General features: G+C 29.5%; 1 protein-coding gene and 1 long non-coding RNA gene across 2 annotated transcripts in view; one reads left to right on the top strand and one right to left on the bottom strand.

The window, feature by feature from the left end:
- LOC119668427 overlaps nt 1-18,753 on the top strand; it is a 31,355-nt gene extending 12,602 nt beyond the window's left edge. Inside the window, 2 exon segments of the mRNA XM_038077925.1 lie at nt 14,871-15,442; nt 17,434-18,753. Coding sequence (XP_037933853.1) covers nt 14,871-15,442; nt 17,434-18,484 — 1,623 coding nt within the window. The 3' untranslated portion in view covers nt 18,485-18,753.
- LOC119668428 overlaps nt 1-19,105 on the bottom strand; it is a 45,839-nt gene that overhangs the window by 3,932 nt on the left and 22,802 nt on the right. The gene's annotated exons all lie outside the window — the stretch shown is intronic.

Genomic DNA, 19,105 nt, shown 5'->3' with positions numbered 1-19,105 from the left:
GCATGCAGTGTGTAGAGGACCTCTGACACATCTTCCTTAAACGTTAGTCTTCAGGTTATAACTCGTGTGCTGCCTTGCTATTTCCAAGTTAAAACTTAGCAAGAAATAAATTTAGTTGGTTGTGTGGTAAAGTGTCTGATCTGTTCTAAGTAATAGGTCTGCATTAGAAATGCGATTTGGTCACCGCATATGTAAGATTTTGTGCAAGCATTTATTTATAAATATTTAAGTTATATTTTTTATTTGTTTAGAGTGTTTCTAATTTTTACAGCTATAGTAGAGAATTGCTTTAACATTGAGTTAAATATTCTTAACTTCGTGCTTATATTGAATTGATATGCTAGTATTTATTTCGAGCTCAGCTATTAAACAGCACAATTTTACACGGTTGAGAGCATATTTTCGTAAAATTATTAGAAAATCTGAAATTTAAATTGCAAATGAAACAATTTTATATGATTTCATGTCATGTGTTCCAATAATCTACGCAAATATAATTAAGTGAACTTTTTAAGGGGCCTGTATATCTCAATAACGATTACGCCAATTTTCAAACTCTTCAACGTAGTTGTTTTCTCGAATCACATAATTTTTGCATATTTATCTCACGAATTTGTACATAATTATTTAAATCGATTTTCCTATGCTTATACCATAAAATCTTGCGAACATTTTTCGCGGAAATTTTATTCTATCAAATACCATTGGGTGTCTTCAATAAAAGTTAGCATACTACTTTAGTAAAGTTATATGTGTGTTTTAAATTATGTTATAATAAACAAATAGCAGAAACTGGACGATACACCTTTGCGATTAAATTCGTTATACAGTGTTTCAATATTGGAGAAGATGGACCTTCATCTTCAAAAACTAGAACTTAGCTAAACGATAAGTTAAGCTTGAAATCCACTGTGGAACTCGCAATAAATTATCGATCGATTAGTAGATATTTCTAGTTTTTTAATAAGACACCACCTCCAAGTTAGAGTATTGTGTTATCTTAATACAGTTAAACTTTCATAACTCGAACTTCTATTACTTGAATTTTCTATAACTCAAATTAAATAGAGTGAACACGGTTTAGTGAATAAGTTGCATATAATTCTTTAACTCGAAGTCTCCATAAATCAAACCTATTCTTTCCAAAATGGTATTTCGAGTTATGGAAGTTTGACTATATGTCCAGTTCATGATCGCAATCATTTTTAAATATTTTATAGACTTTATATACTGTACTCTCTTAACAACACATTCTATCACAAACCATAATCCACTTTATAATAAAGAATTTTATTGCTGTTTTATACATTTTTTAATAATTTTTTTTAAATTTAGTTTTTTAAACAATATTTTTTTATATAACTATTGCGTCAGAGTTTCTGTCACTAAACAATATACGATATAAACAATATAATGATTCTATTGTTTTTGATAAGGTGTTTTAAGTCGGTATTGAGTTTCTCTGAGTTTACCACGTATAAATTATTATACATAAATTTTGTACTTAATGACGTATTTTGTATCTTAGTAGCACTAGTAAGTTGTCTGCATATCAACATTGTGCTTTAGTAGTACTGTTTCATCTTCTACTTATACACACGATTGTACAGAATTATTTATTAATCATCCCATTTAAATTAATATCCTCATACTCATATTGCGAAAATATGTTTCTTTTATATAAAATTGTTACAGAAAACATAATAGACTAAAAAAAACCTATTTGATTGAACCTATTCCTATGGAAAATTTTCCAGTTTAATTATTTTGAGAACCACTTTCACTCACTCTGTTAGTTGATTAATGTCAACGATGTAAGTGCCGTCAGTTTTCAAAAGATGATTATGTCAACATATTTTCTTGAATTTATAATCATACTAACTAATGAGATTCCATTTAATAATAATAAAATCTAAAAAAAAATTATAAATTTTTTTCCTTAAAAAACTAAGATGAATATTGTATATATACGACACACAATATGACAGGGTAGAATGGGTGCCCATCAATTAGAAAGGCTCAATTTGATTGAAATTTATCGCCTGCCTTAATATATTCGTTCTTCAGTATATTTCTATGTTATGTTCTATGTTATTTGAGTTAATATCGTACAGACTAACGAAAGTAATTACTTATGGTATGGCCATAGGGTAAGAGGATAGATACTACAATTATGAAGAGCCTGGTTAGACCTGAATGGCAGTGTTTACTTCTACTTCAATATAGAAATTTCATTTTTTCATCTCACATAAATAATTTAAAATACAGACAAACAAATACGAAACTCTACTTACCGTAATTGTTGTCATTGTTTTAGGATAACTCCGAGCAAAATGTACAAGAAAATAAATTTCAAAAACAGAACAATAATAAATAAAATAAAGCAAAAATATAAACACAAAAATTATACTTCTACCAACGAAGATAAAATAAAAAAATAATATAAAAAAAATAAAAAAAAATTAAAATGAATAAGATTCTGAAAAATGTCAAACGGTCCAAAACAAATGCGGGCAGGCAGGCGGAACGGTCAATAGTGAGTTGAATAACGAAAGCTGAACTAAAATGGAATAAGAAAGCAAATTATTAGAATATAAGGGAATTGAAAATAAAATCTAAAGACCATAACAAAAGTTAAAATGGCGTAAAAAAATTATTCAAAAAAAACTTAAAAGAGTGCTCAAGTCAAGAAATGAAGCGGAAACAAAACCAAGCGACAAAGTGACATGGAAAACATGGCGTACCCGGAAATAATACGGCATAGCACGAAATTAAATAAGAAATTAAATGTAGGCAAGAAAATTCTTAAAGGAAGTCCATTCGTAGCACTAATAAATCGAAATAAGACAATGCTGACCAGCAGAAGCAGACGCAGAAGCAGAAGTAGAAGCTGTAAACGATAAGAAGAAATATCGGTTGACATTCGCAGTTTTTGCTTGTTTGCTTCTTGCTCATTTGTGCCTTCAATGTCACAATTTGTTTTCAAATTTGTTTTGTGTTTCTTCTTCTGTTCTGTGTATTTATTTGTTTTCGGGATAAAAAAAACCTCTTTAGTCCTGCACGAGGATTTGTTTTGGTAATTGGCTGGTACTTCCTCCACTGCAGCTTAAATATTAAGTTATTAAATTTCGTTCATGTTGAGCGGATTTTATTGAAGAGAAATAAACATAATGTGGATAGAGCATTCGATATTTATTAATATTTATTTTTCATTATTTTTCATCGCTAATACTCTCAATAAGACATTATTTTAATCCCGCATTTAAGATAATTGATTGTTAGATTTTAAATATCCTAATAACTGAAGCAATAATTTCACTTGTATGTTATAATTAACACATAGATATAAGAAACAACGTATATTTATTAGTTATTAGACAAAAAAGAGTGTACATTAATTCTGGGTAACTATCATGGTAAAGAGATGGTTCGTCCTAATAACTGTTCGCAGATTCTTTTATGGGCCTGCCTTATCATCCGTACAAGATGGGTTTATCTAAGCACGGCTTTACTTGAAAGCAGCAGAGGCTTCTAAGTAAATTCTTAGTAAGTGTCTGGTTTTGACTGCTCCAATGAGAGAATACATGTCCAGGAACTACTCTTTCTGACTAAAAATTCAAAACGATAAACATTTTGGTTTTACTTTCGAAAGACTTTGTCTAGAAACCTCATCTGCTTCCAAGTAAAACCGACATTCTACGTGCTTAGACAGACCCATCTTATTGGGATGATAATACAAGCCATGATGACCCATGAAAGAATCTGCGAACAGTTATAAGAAAGAGTTATAAGTCCAATACTGGTCCAAGAGATTCTATTCTTGACTGAAAATTAAAAACGATAAACATTCAAAACATAAAAAAATTAGTGTGTTTTATTCAATAAAATATTATTTTATATTTTATTTATTTCACTAATTTTAAAAAATTAGAAAACTTTAATGACTTTAAAAAGTCATAATTTAAAACAAACTCACACAGAAATCGAGTTATCCTATTAAAACCCGTATATTTGTTTTAAATTATGAATGGATTAATTTCAATAAACCGTTTTGTTTATAAATGGCTTAATAAAACATTCCCTAATGACTCATTTCTTTAACAACAACGCATAAAAGGGAGTATGGTTACCAGCCACCAGTACACAGATACAACAAGGAAAAGTACAAAAATTTTTAGAAAGTTAACCAGAAAATATAATAATTTTTACATAAAGCATTCTTTAGCTGTTTACTGTCAATTACGAAATAGAATTTATAATATGATTTCATTATACTGCAAGTAATTAAAATAGAGGCTAGAAAAAACAAAAATTTTTATGTTCCGTAATATATCGCAAATTAAAAAAAAATCTTTTATAAGTTTTTTAGATTATGTCTAGTATACACGTATTTCATACCTTCCTTTATTAAGTGGTTTGAATTCTTAATTTTATCTGCATAAACATTCTGAAACATCCTTACCTTATTGGGAAGTGCGTCAATTGAAGTTATAAGTCTCCAGTTATTTAATTGATCCATACTCTTATTAACGAATGCGTAAATTTTAATTTCTTGAAGTGATTTCACCATTGTCGTTCATTAGCGCAGGAAAAACCGTAACTAAATTTTCATTCATTTTTCCCACACTGTTATGATTTGACAGTATTTCATTTCATGTGATCATCTTATAAATATTAATTGTGTCACTAGGACAGTATACACAATCACTGATTGGGACCCTTAAATCAAAAGAACTCAGGCAGAATTTTTGAGTCACCCAAAGTTTGGCATTAATCGGATTAAGTTATTGCAACCTGGTTTGTCTTTATCTTCAGTTTGTTTTGAGTATGTTTTCAAAAACGACCTACCATCCAGGTAGGCTTACATCGAGCTATGTAAGCTGTGGACTGGATTATAATTCGAGCTTATGAACTTTAATGAACAAATTTCAATTTATTTTATCCTGCTGCTTAATAGCACCTCTGTTCGCTGTTTTGCACCCAAGAGGTAAATGCTGTGATTGCGATTTTACGACATCATATTTAAAGGTTTAGTAACCAGCAATAATTTCGATATTGGTGGTTACCTGCATAACAAGCTAAATTGACTCCATTGGGCTTTTCATCTTGAGGAATACTTTCGTATATGAAATAATAGAGAATTGGATTAGGAGTTGAGCAAGATTAAAGAGTCTGTCTGAAAACTTATTGAGCTTAGAAATGTATTAAGTGGTATAATCACTACAATAGTGCACTAACAATTAGGAATTAAAAATCTAAAACCTAGTGTTTGATTGTTTATATAATTCTAATTATGTTTAAGCTGTTTAAGTCAGTGTTCTTAAACACTTTTATTCTTTCTTAACTCGAGGTATTTTACACCTTGACAAGATTATTATATATCACTTCATCAGACTAAGCAATAATTGACCTCAGATCTACATACCTCCACGAGGAGCCTGTAACCATTTTGAGATTTGATAAGGCGGTGTTGGTAAGTCTTATTAACTAACTAATTTACCTATAAAATTTCATAAGTTTGCTTAATTAACATTCTTCTAAAATTATTAATGTGCCATTTATCTTTATCTATAACAAATCCAGATAAAAGCAGATCTCTTTTTGATCATAATTATACTGAAGTCATCACATCAAAGAATATTATATGGAGCAAAGACAAGTATTCAATTTAAGCTATTCGGATAAATCAGTGATAGGCGTAACCATTTCTTTGGCGTTTACGAGTTAACGCAAGAAAGGATTTTATTTAATTATTATTATTTTTTATTACCAATTAATATATATTTATTCATCTGTATTGTTGTTCCACCTGTAACTTAACTTCACAATCTGTTTTGTGCATCTCATCAATTAATTTTTCTTTATTTCTACAAATATTTTTACAACTGTTGTTTTTATTTATATTAAATTCAGTTCTGAACTTTTTGCCGCATCAACAATTTCATTCTCAAAACTTTTGCGTTTTCTTAAAACAATAATATTCATCAAACCTTAAAATTCAAATCGGAAGAACAAAACTTAGTAATTCAAACTAAGTTTAATTTATGTTATTATTCTTAATTTTTAAACTTTTTTTTAAAATTTTTAAAATATATTAGAAACAATAAAATAGTCTCTCAGTATATGTTAAGGAGGCATATATGCGTTTATATACAAATTTCGTATACAATGCGTTTATTTTACAACAATTGTAAAAACATAAACAAAAACAAAAGCATTTGCAGTAATATTGAAATAACAGAAGTGAGTTCTTATTAATAGTCAGAGTAGTGGTAGGGTAAAGTACAAAAGGCAAACCGTCTTGCAAAAAGTCTTTACCATTCACATACCAAGAATTGGTCCTATTGTGATACAACAGTTCATATATATATACATGTATATAAGTATACATGTACATTGGCACTCTAACTATTCCAAGATAACTTTGTTGTAGACCAGGACCCCATTTTGTCTTTTAATAAACCAAGCAATGTCTTTACTGCCTATACTAATGATATCGAGTCAGTCATTTTAGACCCTAAAATGACTCCAGAGTGAATGGCCGCTTCCTGGTATATATCTCACGACTACAGCAACAAATGAGTATTAACACTTTCCTCTTTTTTCTCTGAGCCACAACTACGATAGCAGTTGTTGGAGGGAGCCTTTATATTGGTTTAATATTAACTTTTAATTACTAACTTCATAAATTTTTCTGTAATGGTGTATGTGAAGCTTTCGGTTGTGATAAATGTACAACTTACAATGTACAAAATGTAATTTGGGTAGATTTGTATTTTACTCGCAATGCAATTAAAAACGGATTGCACTAAACTTTAATATTCCAAGTTACACTTTTAATTCCTTTTATATCTATAAAGCTTATTTCGCAGGGTATCAATAATTAATAATAAATATTAACGCGCTATTTGTCATTGAAGTTTTACAACTTTTAAACCAAATCAAGAATTCGAGATTAATAAAATTAAATTTATTTTTACTAAATATATTTAAATGGATTTTAATCATTCTGTTTAAATATTTAATAAATCATTTTATTTATGTTATTAAGTGTTGGTTTTCAGTAATGTCTAGCACTACAATATAAAAATATTAAAGGTAACAAGTGATTTTGGCACGATTTCGATTTGGCAGACGCTTCCATTCATGAATGGACTTTAGGTTATTCAACTTTTTCCACTACTCTGTATAACATATCAGTATAGTTTTAGTTTCCGAATAAGTTTAAGGTTGCCATTTGTATAAGAAAACTATAAATCAACGTAAAACGTTAATTGATCAAAAGTTCAATATATTAAAAATTAAGCTATATTGGTATATAGCATAGTGGAAAAAATTGTCATAATTAAATAAATCCTCTAAAATCTTAATCTACTTAATTAGGAAATTGAAAATTATATACAGAAGTCTTTCATTATTTTTAACTCCCCGTTCTTTAATGAAAATATTATTCTTCTTATCGAACTTCTTTGAAGGGTAACAGATTTTTATTAAGGGCTGATTTAACGTAAAAGTTTCTTGATTTGAATCTGTTTGAATTTAAAAAATAATGTTATCGGTATCTATTGGGTCTTTGATAGTAGGTCAATCTAGGGCAACTTATTTGCTTTAGATTCAGTGCAATTTTTGTCTCCGATTGGTAAGAAGCAGACAATTTTTTTTACCTATTCAATTAAATTTGATATCAAAAAGATCAAGGAAATAGTAAATAATAAAATTATTTATATTATTAAAAACAATTAAGCATATATATTTGTTTGGAATATTTTTTTAAATTGCTTTACTACACTTACACTACCTTGTGCTAAAAATAGTTAAGTGCACAAAAAAAATTATTTAGTTTTTTTTTGTAAATAAATTCACTACATTTCTTGCTATCATAACTTATTTAATACAATTCCATCATCAAAACTGTGTTTCTAGGGCGCCTTACATCTTCTTCAAAGCAGCTCTTGACCTAAAAGTGCACTTCTTCGAGTACTTTTTATTGTTGCCATTTTCCAACATTTTTCACAGTTTAGTAATTTTATAAAACAAAAATAGTTAAATGCTTTTGTTATAATATTTTTTATAAATAAACTAAACACTGAAATTTGTTTTTAAACTTTTTCAAGTATTTCTTCTATTTACATAACAAGTTATGGATAATTTATTAAATATATAAAAGTGTTATTTACTTAATTTTCAGGGTTAGTAATAATACAATACTTAAACTAAATAACCATATTTGTTATATTGTCAGGAATAGCAAATATATTAATAATAGTTTTCCCTGAATATAAAAATTATATATTTTCCGAATAAAAAAGTACTCGCTTATATGAAAACATTTTGTTTTTAGTTGCGTTGCTGAAATATGAAGCATCTTTTTAGCTGCCAAAAACACATTAAATTATATGTTTTTGGCTTTCGAAATTAAAAAAAAAAATAAAAAAAAATTAACATTTAAAGAAGCTGATTAGTTCGAAATTCCTTAAAATTTTTTTTTAGTTTTTTTAGTGGTATAATTATTTATTTAATAATATTAAATAATAGTAATATTATTTTTAAAACAATAATTTTAAATAATAATAATATTAGATAAAAATAATATTAAATAATAATAATATTAGTTTTAAAATAATAATATTAAATAATAATAATATTATTTTTAAAATAATAATATTAATAGAATTTTTACTGTATTTATATAGTAAGTATATAAATGTTATGATAATCAAATAATTTCACAACCTCTTTAATCAAATACTGTAACATAATATTTCGAACTGTTTGAAGCTTCAATCATTTCGATCTTCAAATATACTTGCTCTCGAGCACAGTGAGCTGCTCGGAGATACTAAAACACCACATGTTATTCAAGCATACAAGTTTATGTTGCTTTTATGAGTATTCTTATAAAACGAAACGTAAATAAAATGAAAAATAAAAGAGAAAGAAAATCGAGCATCTCGAAGATTTAAATATTCGATCCAATTGTTTAAACTGAAGTTTACTGGAAATGCTTAATAGCTGTTCGAGCATTTCCTCGAATCATTTAAAACACCTGTTTATGGTATTGTTATAATTTTCAATAATTGCTCAAATAATATTTTTTTATTTATAATTATACATTAAAATTAATTTGAATCTTATAATTCATCAACAATTTAAAACAAAAAAAAGAAAAAAAACAACACTGGTTTTTATGTAATTAATCAGGGTTGTTATATGAACGCATAAACTTTACTTTAGCTTATAGTAACCATTTTCAACAAGTTATATATTTTTTGTTATATATTTTTTTTATATAAATCAGTTTGATCAAATAAGAAGTTTATATTTTGAAATTTGCTATTAAAATAATTGAATGTATTAGGTAATTTTCCACCATCTTGTTGAAATCAAGATATCAACGAAATCATTTAATGCGTTTTTAACATTGCTTGATACTCATTAATGAAGTTGGTAATGACGCTTGTGAGAAGTGCATTCCTTATAAGATCTCCCAACATTTCAAAAATGGAGAGTAGAATTTTAGCAATTCATGATTAAAAACGCAAGAATTCCAGCGTCAATATGTTTTTACTTTCAAACTATATGAACCATATAAACTATTCTTATATTCAGACTATTTAACAAATTCGAATTTTTTTTATACGAATATTACTACTTATGTAGCCATTATATGACAATCAGACTTCATATTTGTTAGTAATATGCAAAATAAAATTACGTTCCCGCAGCTGCAGGTTTCTTGTGATTTTCGAATACAAAGTTTGCATGTAAATGTCAACAGTTCCCCAGCTTTATTACCCTGACTGATTATTTCATATAAAATCCAAGATGTTAAAAATGAAGCACTCATAATAAAACAAAAGATTCTTCTTTTATTCTGAATTTTTTACGACAGACAATGCGCTTAATAAAAGTTCACAGTCTCTTGAGGTAAACCAAATCCCTAAAGTAAAAATATTTGGTGAATGCAAAAATGTACTTTTAAATATTTTATACAACTGCACTTAAAATTTTTTACTATCTAAAATTTAGTGCACATAATTGAAAACTTTCACTTCAATAACTCTTGATTTGTTTTTTTTTTATAAAAATTTACTACCTTTTTATGTCTTTTTATTTTTTTATTAATACATATAGTTTGTCCTTCGGTCTACAAAAACGCACTTTGTCTTCAAAGGTTATCAATGCTAAAAGTCAAAGTGTCTGCAAATTCATTAAATGATAAACTTGAACTTTGCTTTTCCTTTCTATTTATTTGACTTTCATCCTTGTTTATATTCAAAACAAATGCTCTTTCTATTCTATTGGTAAGGATATGAAAATGTGCTCAGGCGTGTAATTAAAATAGTTTTTAATGAAATATTTTTGAAGAAAAAAAAATAAAAAAAAATAAAAAATTTATAAAAGCATGATACTTATGCTTTGCCTATTTTTTAAAAAAAATTTTAATTAAAACAGATTTGAGGTCTTTAAATTTAAATTATGGTACACTGACAAACCACCTGCTTTTGATGTACGCAAAAAAATGTAATTAATTATGCGCTTTGTAAAAAGTGTCATCAGCAAAACACTATGAAACTCTAATTAGTGTAAATCGCAATTTACAGCAAAAGCAAACTTAAATCGTTTTTAAATTAATTTTTAATGCGATGATTATGTCATGATATATCTCGCAGCATTCTCGCCATTGAGTGTAGCGCCCCTTCGCAACGCCCCACATTTCAAATGCCGCGCTATTCAAATGTGGTTAGTCTCGAACCCAGTAAGTCTATTTGTTTACTTTGCTCGCTGCGAAAGCTGTAAGAGCTGCAAAGCAAATTAAAAGGTTGAATGCGTTGAATAGACAATTATGCGGGGTAAGAAGATTACTCGTTATATTTTTTTTATTATTTTTTCATAAAGAAGTCATGTGTATTTATTTATTTTATCTATTTTTGCTGTGCATATCCTTAAGAAAAATATTTAATTAGATTATGAAAAAAAATAAATAAAAAAAAACAAAAAATATTAAAACCAAACCAAATCCAAAGGAACACAGTGCAGAGGTTGAGTATTATACAAAAGAAATTGTGCAGTCATCGGAGCGTATGAGTGATTTTTAATTGTTTCACATCAATCAGTAGGGTTCATTTTTTTTTTTTTTACTTTACGTTATTCACTTATGTGCCCTTTACGGTCGAGTAACTATTTATAGCGTAATATCTTTGGTTTTTAAACTTTTACTGATTAATGATACCTTTTTGTTATATATACAGGGGGGTGTTTCCTAATTAATGACAGAAAAAAAACGTATCTAAAATTTTTGGAAATAGACTATGAAATGGGATACCTACCTATTTCGAAAAAAGCATTAATATGCTAGAACTTATGAGAATTGTTGACTAAAGTAGACTTACTGTAAATAGACGACTTCAGTAAGAATTGAATGAAGTAAACTTAATGTAGATACCCGACTTCAATAAGAATTGATTGAAGTAGACTCACTGTAAATAAAAAGTCAACATTAATATGCGGTTAAAAAAGAACGAATGTGACATCACTCATTTAAAAGCAATTATGTTTAAATTTGATTTTTGAAATCAATTATGACGGATTTGTGGTCTGTCAAAAATTGAATTAAATAAAAATAAAAATTTTGTAGTTACAATTTACTACTGTTCAAAAATCTTTTAATTATATTTTATTTGATATATGATTAAAACGTTTATTTTTAAAACATAAAAATTCAAAATCACTGCGAGTGGTCATCATAGTGTATTGCCTCAAAATACTAAATTTGTTTCTATTAAAAAATCGACAAGGCAAAGCCATTTGATATAGAATAGATACAAAATTGAGGAAGCACAATTCGAAAAAAAGACACATATAACAGTATTAAAACGAAAAAATTTATAGCAAATTATTAAGCAACAAAAATAAATAAATAATTAAGAAAAAATCTATGGCAAATAAATAAATAAATAATTTTGATAAAAGGAACTCAAGCGACACTCAAGCCCAAGCGAATGGGTGACACTCTTCAGAAGCTTATTACAAAAATACTATATGTACAAATAGATTATATAAATAAATATATAACGTTTCCAGCAATAATTTGTATATACACACGAATATAACTTTGAGTGCAATAAGCGGATAGATGTTCCACCTAATTAACTACTTCCTGCGTGGATGTAACTAGGATTTTAGCCTATTATGGCTGGCTTAGTTGTTGTTACAAGTAAATGTCAATTAATAAGAATAGGGAAAATAAAACTCACCTAGACAAGACAAAATGATGAATTGAATAGTAAATGGATCCTCTTTCATTCCCCCTGTCATTTGTTTCATTGCATGTACTACAGAATCATCTTCTACCTTAAGAAATATCATATTCATATATATATGAATACATATGGATTAATAATTAAATTAAACGGTGAAAGCTAATCGTGATTTCAAGTTTGAGATCAGATTGAGATTTACATTATATTTTTCTTGATTTAATTAACAATTTCAACAATTTGATAGTACCATACAAAGAAGTTAAAATATAATTTCGTAAGAACGAAGTTTTATTAAAAAGAAAAGCGAACAGACATTTGTTTCTTAAATATAAATGAGTTAAAATAAATTTGTGAATAAGTTATAACATACGTATAAAACTAGAAAAATAGAATAACTTTAATTGACTAGATGAAATTTTACTGTTTGTATTAAAATATAAATTGAAATTAAAATTACTTTATTAAGACTGAAAGAACTTAATGTCATTTTCAAATTAAATCAAGACATTATTATCCACTTTTATTTTTTTATTGTTTTTACTTCAGTGCCGGGCATGCATGAATTTGCATGAGTTTTTACAACATAAAGAACAAGTCCTATTAGAGAAATATTTTGAGACGATATCTTAATCTTCATTACCTAGTGATATTTTCTGCAAATATTCTTAAATTATTTTCTTATTTAGTTGCACATAATCTTTAAATCGTTTTAAGTTGAACTTCACTATAGGGTGCTTATCTTCGGATGGTAAAGCCCATGGAACATAGTTATCTTTTATTTTCCTCTACAAGTAACGAAGCTGTTTTTATTGTGATTTGTACTGCAATTTTATTGCCGACGATTCAAATGCGAGCTAAAGTCTATAGGATCCATACTCAATTACTTTGACCAAAGATATGTAGCTTAACAAGATACTCCATCACCAGTCTTGATGTCACCTAATGAGATTTAAGTGTATTTATTTAAGACTATTTTAGACTGACTTTTGTTAAGATGACTAATTCCATCTTTCTCATAATTATGTTTAAGCTTGAATTTAATACACATGTCAAAATTTTAATAGTTTCAAGTGTTCCAATCCTCATCCATAAACACTTGCTATAGCTTCTACTTTGGTGAAGGAACCATCTGCATATCGTGCTAACAAATTCTGGTTTATATTGTAGGTCATAGAAGTACTATGCTAATAATATTTTTAATACCTATTGAGTTCTGTTTTAAGACATTTTATGAAAGTAAGCTTCAAGAGCATGGTTACTCGTGGCATAAGGATATTAGAGAATTTCTTTACTCGAATTTCAAAGTTCTTGCGATTAAAACAACTTATTATCAAAATAGCTCTTCGCTTGAGTCTGAATATGCATATGAACAATTGTGAATTCCGAAATGATCTCAGTGGTTAGTGAGGAGTCCATACGCAAATTCTTACATACGCTAGTTTTTGTATTCTGTTAAATGTTTTCATCACCATTTTTTGCTTTGTAGAATTCTCCGGGACGGCTGCTCTATAAGCAGTCATGCAGCTGACAATTGGCACTTGAATCTAGGGTACTAGTTTTGGTATAAAATTCGAACTATTTCCTGCGATAGAACTGCATTCCACAACCAAGACTTTGATAACCTTTCTGCTCTTTCCTTTATGTGGGATATTAATTACATCATGAAGCTTTGTTTCCAAAAATTTTTAAATTTAAATAAATAACTAATAAGCAATTAATTTTGAACTCACTGTTAACATTAAAACTCCATATTTTATGTCGAATAAATATATTTTTTAAAAACTTTATCAATATGCGAATGTGAAAAACTTTTGCAAAACTTACAATTGCAGTTTCATTTTTCAGCATAAAAATATAATAAAATTCAAAAACTTTTTTTGAAAATACTAAGTGCACTTCTGTGCAAAGTATTGAGATCTCAATTCAAATGATTTTTTTATTATAATTTAATTAAAACGAAAAAGCCAAACTGATTGCATCGCAAGTCACTTTGTTCAGAAACTCCTTCAAATGAATAACTAAATATAGAAAACGTAAGCTCCTTAACTTTATTTTATATATTTTTGACTGACCATTTCGCAAAATACTTGGCTTACTCTTAATGCAATTTCGATGCCTTACATTTTTATTATTTTTTTTTTTGAAGTATCTTTTCCTCAATTTGTTCATCTGTTCCATTAATGATGAGCTGCAGGAAGTATAAAATATACAAAAAGTCGTTAAATAAAATCCGAAACTTGTTTTAAAATTGCTTATTTTTTACTCCTTAAAGTTAGTCAACGTAAATATTTCATTATTTGATTTCACAAAAGTACGAGTATCTCTGAGATTTATTTCTTAAATCAAAAAGTTGTGCGTTTCGCTTGAAATGACAAATTGCAATTGAAATTGCTGTGTCAGTTTCGATAAAGTAACTGCAATTGCAACAAATGAACTGCAGAACATTTTCTTAAACTTAACAATTTGTTAAACATTACACACATACATACTTGTAAGGTACAAAGCTATTTTCATTGAATTTTAGAAGAAATTTAACCAATACTGCGGTTTCTACACCGCAACAACCGCAATTGTGTACTAATTTACGTTGTCTTTTGATATTTGCAGACCACAGGTTTTGGCGGTCTACCCGATGTAACCGAACATTCAAATATACGGCGCACACTTTCCCGCCAAAACTCAATATCAAACAGTGATTCGGGCGGAGAAATCGCCAGCATACAAAAATCAAAAGTAAATTTTGGTGATACTAAATCATCAACTTCATCTGGCACGGCAAGCGGGAAACGCAATAAATCAAAGGCAGCACAGCAGAATGACAACGTCGAGGTACAACGATACAAAAGCAGACGTGGATCTTGTGTGATTGTGCTTACACTAATGGCCGCCGTTTGCCTACTTATAGTGGCAGCTACTCTGGCCTATCAGCATTTCTTAATGGGGCCGAGTCGAAATTCGCACGCACAAAGACTGAAAATTGTACATCGCATACTACGCGAGGTTCCGTTAGTCGATGGTCATAATAACTTTGCTTGGAATGTACGCAAATATGCACACAGTAGTTTGGAATTGGTGCACCTAAGTCAAGACCTAGATCATAAGTCGATGTGGACACGTCCGTCGTGGGCACAAACCGATATAGACCGTTTAAAACAAGGACTTGTTGGTGTGCAAGTATGGTAAGTAATATTTCTTTTTTTATAATGAATTTTAATTCTTTTACAAAATAAAAATAATATTTACATGAATTTTGCTATGGTTTAAGGAAACTGAATCTTCTGGTTTTTATTTCATAAATGAAATAGTGTTTTAGATAAAATGATAATAAAAGAAAGCATCTTTTACGCAGAAATAAGAAAAATAAACTTAGATCAAGAAGAATTTTACTAAATAAATACTTTCAGCAAAATTGCCTTATAGCCCTGATTGCTTTTAACCTAACCTAAAATATCATATATTCAATTCTATTAAACCAATATAAATTAGAATAGTCATTTGTTGCTGCAGCCCGCTGGGATCTGCTTGTAGAAGACCTTTGAAGTGGTGGTGACCGGCTCTCGCTCGTTGTGGTTGACGAGTGGCTATGAGACGTAGAATCGGCCAATAGTCATTAGTATATCTTTATTTCTATACTCTATACTATTTTACTTGTAAGCTTAATCTCATAGTTCAATCTCATTTCTTTTAAGTGCTTTACTAGGCAGTCAAATTGCTATCTCTCTCTGTCATTAATAATTAATAAAATATTTATCAAGACACATTTGGAATTATTTTCAAAATAAGATCGAAAATATGTAGATCATTATAGATCATTAAATATAGAATAAAATAAGATCATTAATAATCTAAATGAGAAGTGAAGTCCTGAGGTTCTGATATCCTAATATCGACATGTTACAAACAACAACAATAACTGCACTTTGTGTAACATGAGAGTGAAAAACACATCACTTACTCCAATACTTCAAGATATAATAAAAATATTACTGAATTAAAAGAGAACTACTTCCATAGACGCAGCCAAATTATGATATTTGGGGCAATCCCTTCCAAATCAAAATTTTATAATTTTTTCTTAATGAAAATGGATTTCATTGGAAAATGAAAATGCGTTGTTAACTAAGCGTATGGCTTGAATGCACTTTTACTATTTGTTTGAGTACTTTTATGATAATACATTTACTATATCCTGTAGAGAGAGATAGAGAAGCTTACTTTAAAGCCTTTAAAAGACTAACTTAATTCGACAGCAAGAATTAAAGCAAAATTATTGCCATAAAATCGGAAGTGCCCTGCAGGCCTGTAAAGTAAGCCACAGTAATCGGATTATTTGATCATTTTTCATGCACAACTTACATTTAACGAAATGGCTTTCAAGGCTTATAATCAGTTTAATTTTTCAGCGCTGAGTTCATTAATGTAGCGTGCGAATCTCAGCGAATCACTGCCAAAAATTACTAACACTTCGCTGATCTAATCGAATTTTGGCATCAGGCTGAAAGCCTAAACATAATTGACTTTCGGAACTTTAAACGACTGAAGGACTGAAAACTGTGTTCAACAGCCGCACACAAGTGAAAGCTAAAACAAAGCCGGAAAAAGTAGCGAATGGCACATCGACCGACTGACAGACAGACTGACAATTGCTAGGCACACGAAAACAATAGATAATCAAATGAGCAGCAATGAATATGAATGATTGTGCGACTGAGCTGACGAACAGATGAACCCAATACAACAGCCGAGGCAATAATTTTCCATTGCCAACTCGTAGTTTCTGGTTGTGGCTGCTGTTCCGTTATTTTGACCCATAAATGTGCCAAATCTTTTTGCCATAATACATCAAACACGCTGAAGCCTGATTGCACAGTTGTTGAGCGGAAGCTAAAATAATTCGTGGCTCTCTTTTTAATTTTTGCAACATAAAATTAAGGTTGTAAAATTTGGCAACAGAATTTCACTTTTAATTAAATTACAGATTTTTAACAAATTTTTTTCAATTGAAATTTTTATTAACTTCCGTGCACGTCTGGCACTACAACGTAGCATATTTTAAAATTCTGATTTGATTATGGTGGTTTCATTTATTTTCCACGGTTTGCAATTTACAATGCTTAGCAACACAAATTTGGTACGAAACTCATGTACGAAATAATTTTGTTTTTTGCAGGTCAGCCTATGTGCCATGCGAAGCTCAAGGCTTGGATGCAGTCCAATTGGCATTGGAACAAATAGACATTGTGCGGCGCCTAGCGGACATGTACTCCCAAGATACAGTACTAGTTACGTCTTCTAAAGATATTTTAGCGGCGCGTCGTCGTGGCCTAATGGCATCTTTAATTGGCATCGAGGGCGGACATGCAATTGGCTCTTCGCTTGGTGTGTTGCGTTCATTTTACTCTCTTGGTGCACGCTATTTGAGCCTGACACATAAATGCGATGTGTCATGGGCGGGTGCGAGTGTCTCACCATTAGAAAACGGTCTAACGCAATTTGGAAAAGCAATTATACGCGAAATGAATCGTTTGGGCATGATGATTGACTTATCCTACAGTTCGGATGCAACAGCCCGTGATGTGCTGCAAGAAACACGTGCGCCAGTCATTTTTTCGCATTCCGGAGCGCGACAGTTATGCAATTCAACACGCAATGTGCCCGATGATATATTGCGTTTAGTAGCAGAAAATGGTGGACTCATCATGATTAGTTTTGATACCGAAGATGTTACGTGTGGACGACAGTCACGGCTAAAGGACGTTATTGATCATATAAATTATGTACGCGCAATTGCAGGTGTACAGCACATTGGCATCGGTGCTGGTTATGATGGTATAGAAATGCCACCGATTGGTTTAGAGGACGTGTCAAAGTATCCTGATTTATTGGCTGCACTGCTGGAGGATCATAATTGGAGCGAAGAAGACATTGCAATGTTGGCGGGCAAAAATTTTCTACGTATTATGGAAACGGTTGAGAATGTGCGTGACTATTGGAAACGGGCCGCCATACAGCCAATTGAACAGACTGAACCACAACCAAAAACCCAATGTACGTATATGTCATCGTGACCACAAGCACAAGCAGTGCGTACAAATGATATGACGACAGCCAGGAAACCTAATAAAACTAGTTCGATTCATGGTGAGCCATTTCGCAGCATGGCAGCTAGCATTTCTGACGCAATGAATTTGGGTATGAATTTTTTAGATGTGAAGGCATAAAATCAAATTGTATATTAAATTATTATTATTAAATTATTATGTCATTAAATCAAAATTTTGTTATGCTACAACAATGAGCCAACAAATGAGTTGAACACGAGAATATTGCAATAATACGCAGTAATAAACTTTATTTTATGACGAACAATTCCGTATCAAATTTAGTTGTGCGCATATAAAAGAAAGGAAATAATTTTAATGAGTATGTAGTATCACATTCCAGAAAACTTTCCCACATGTGGTTATAATAATAATAATAACATAATGAAAGTGCATAAATTTGTCATAATTAGATGGAATCATTTCTAACTTATTATTTTTTTTTTTTTGATATTGCATATGATATGTATAATCTCCTAAAATTAAACAATATTATTGTTAGAAATAAGAGTAAAGTTTATTTGGAAGGAAGTTTTTATATTGATATAACTTTAGAGACTTCAAGATATTAATGAAACATCATAATGAAAGATATAAAAAAAACTATTATACATTACAAAATATGTTTTAGTAAATCATTATAAAATTCTTTCCTATTTTTGCTGCGGTATGTCCCAGATCCAATAAGACCAATCCAAAAAAATTTTGTTTATTGTTTATTCAAACTAATTTCCTTCCCAT

Source organism: Teleopsis dalmanni, chromosome 1 (assembly GCF_002237135.1).
Source record: "Teleopsis dalmanni isolate 2A chromosome 1, ASM223713v2, whole genome shotgun sequence".
Classification (NCBI taxonomy): domain Eukaryota; kingdom Metazoa; phylum Arthropoda; class Insecta; order Diptera; family Diopsidae; genus Teleopsis; species Teleopsis dalmanni.
The sequence above is the reverse complement of the archived record's forward strand: the minus strand, read 5'-3'. Positions and strand labels throughout refer to the sequence as shown.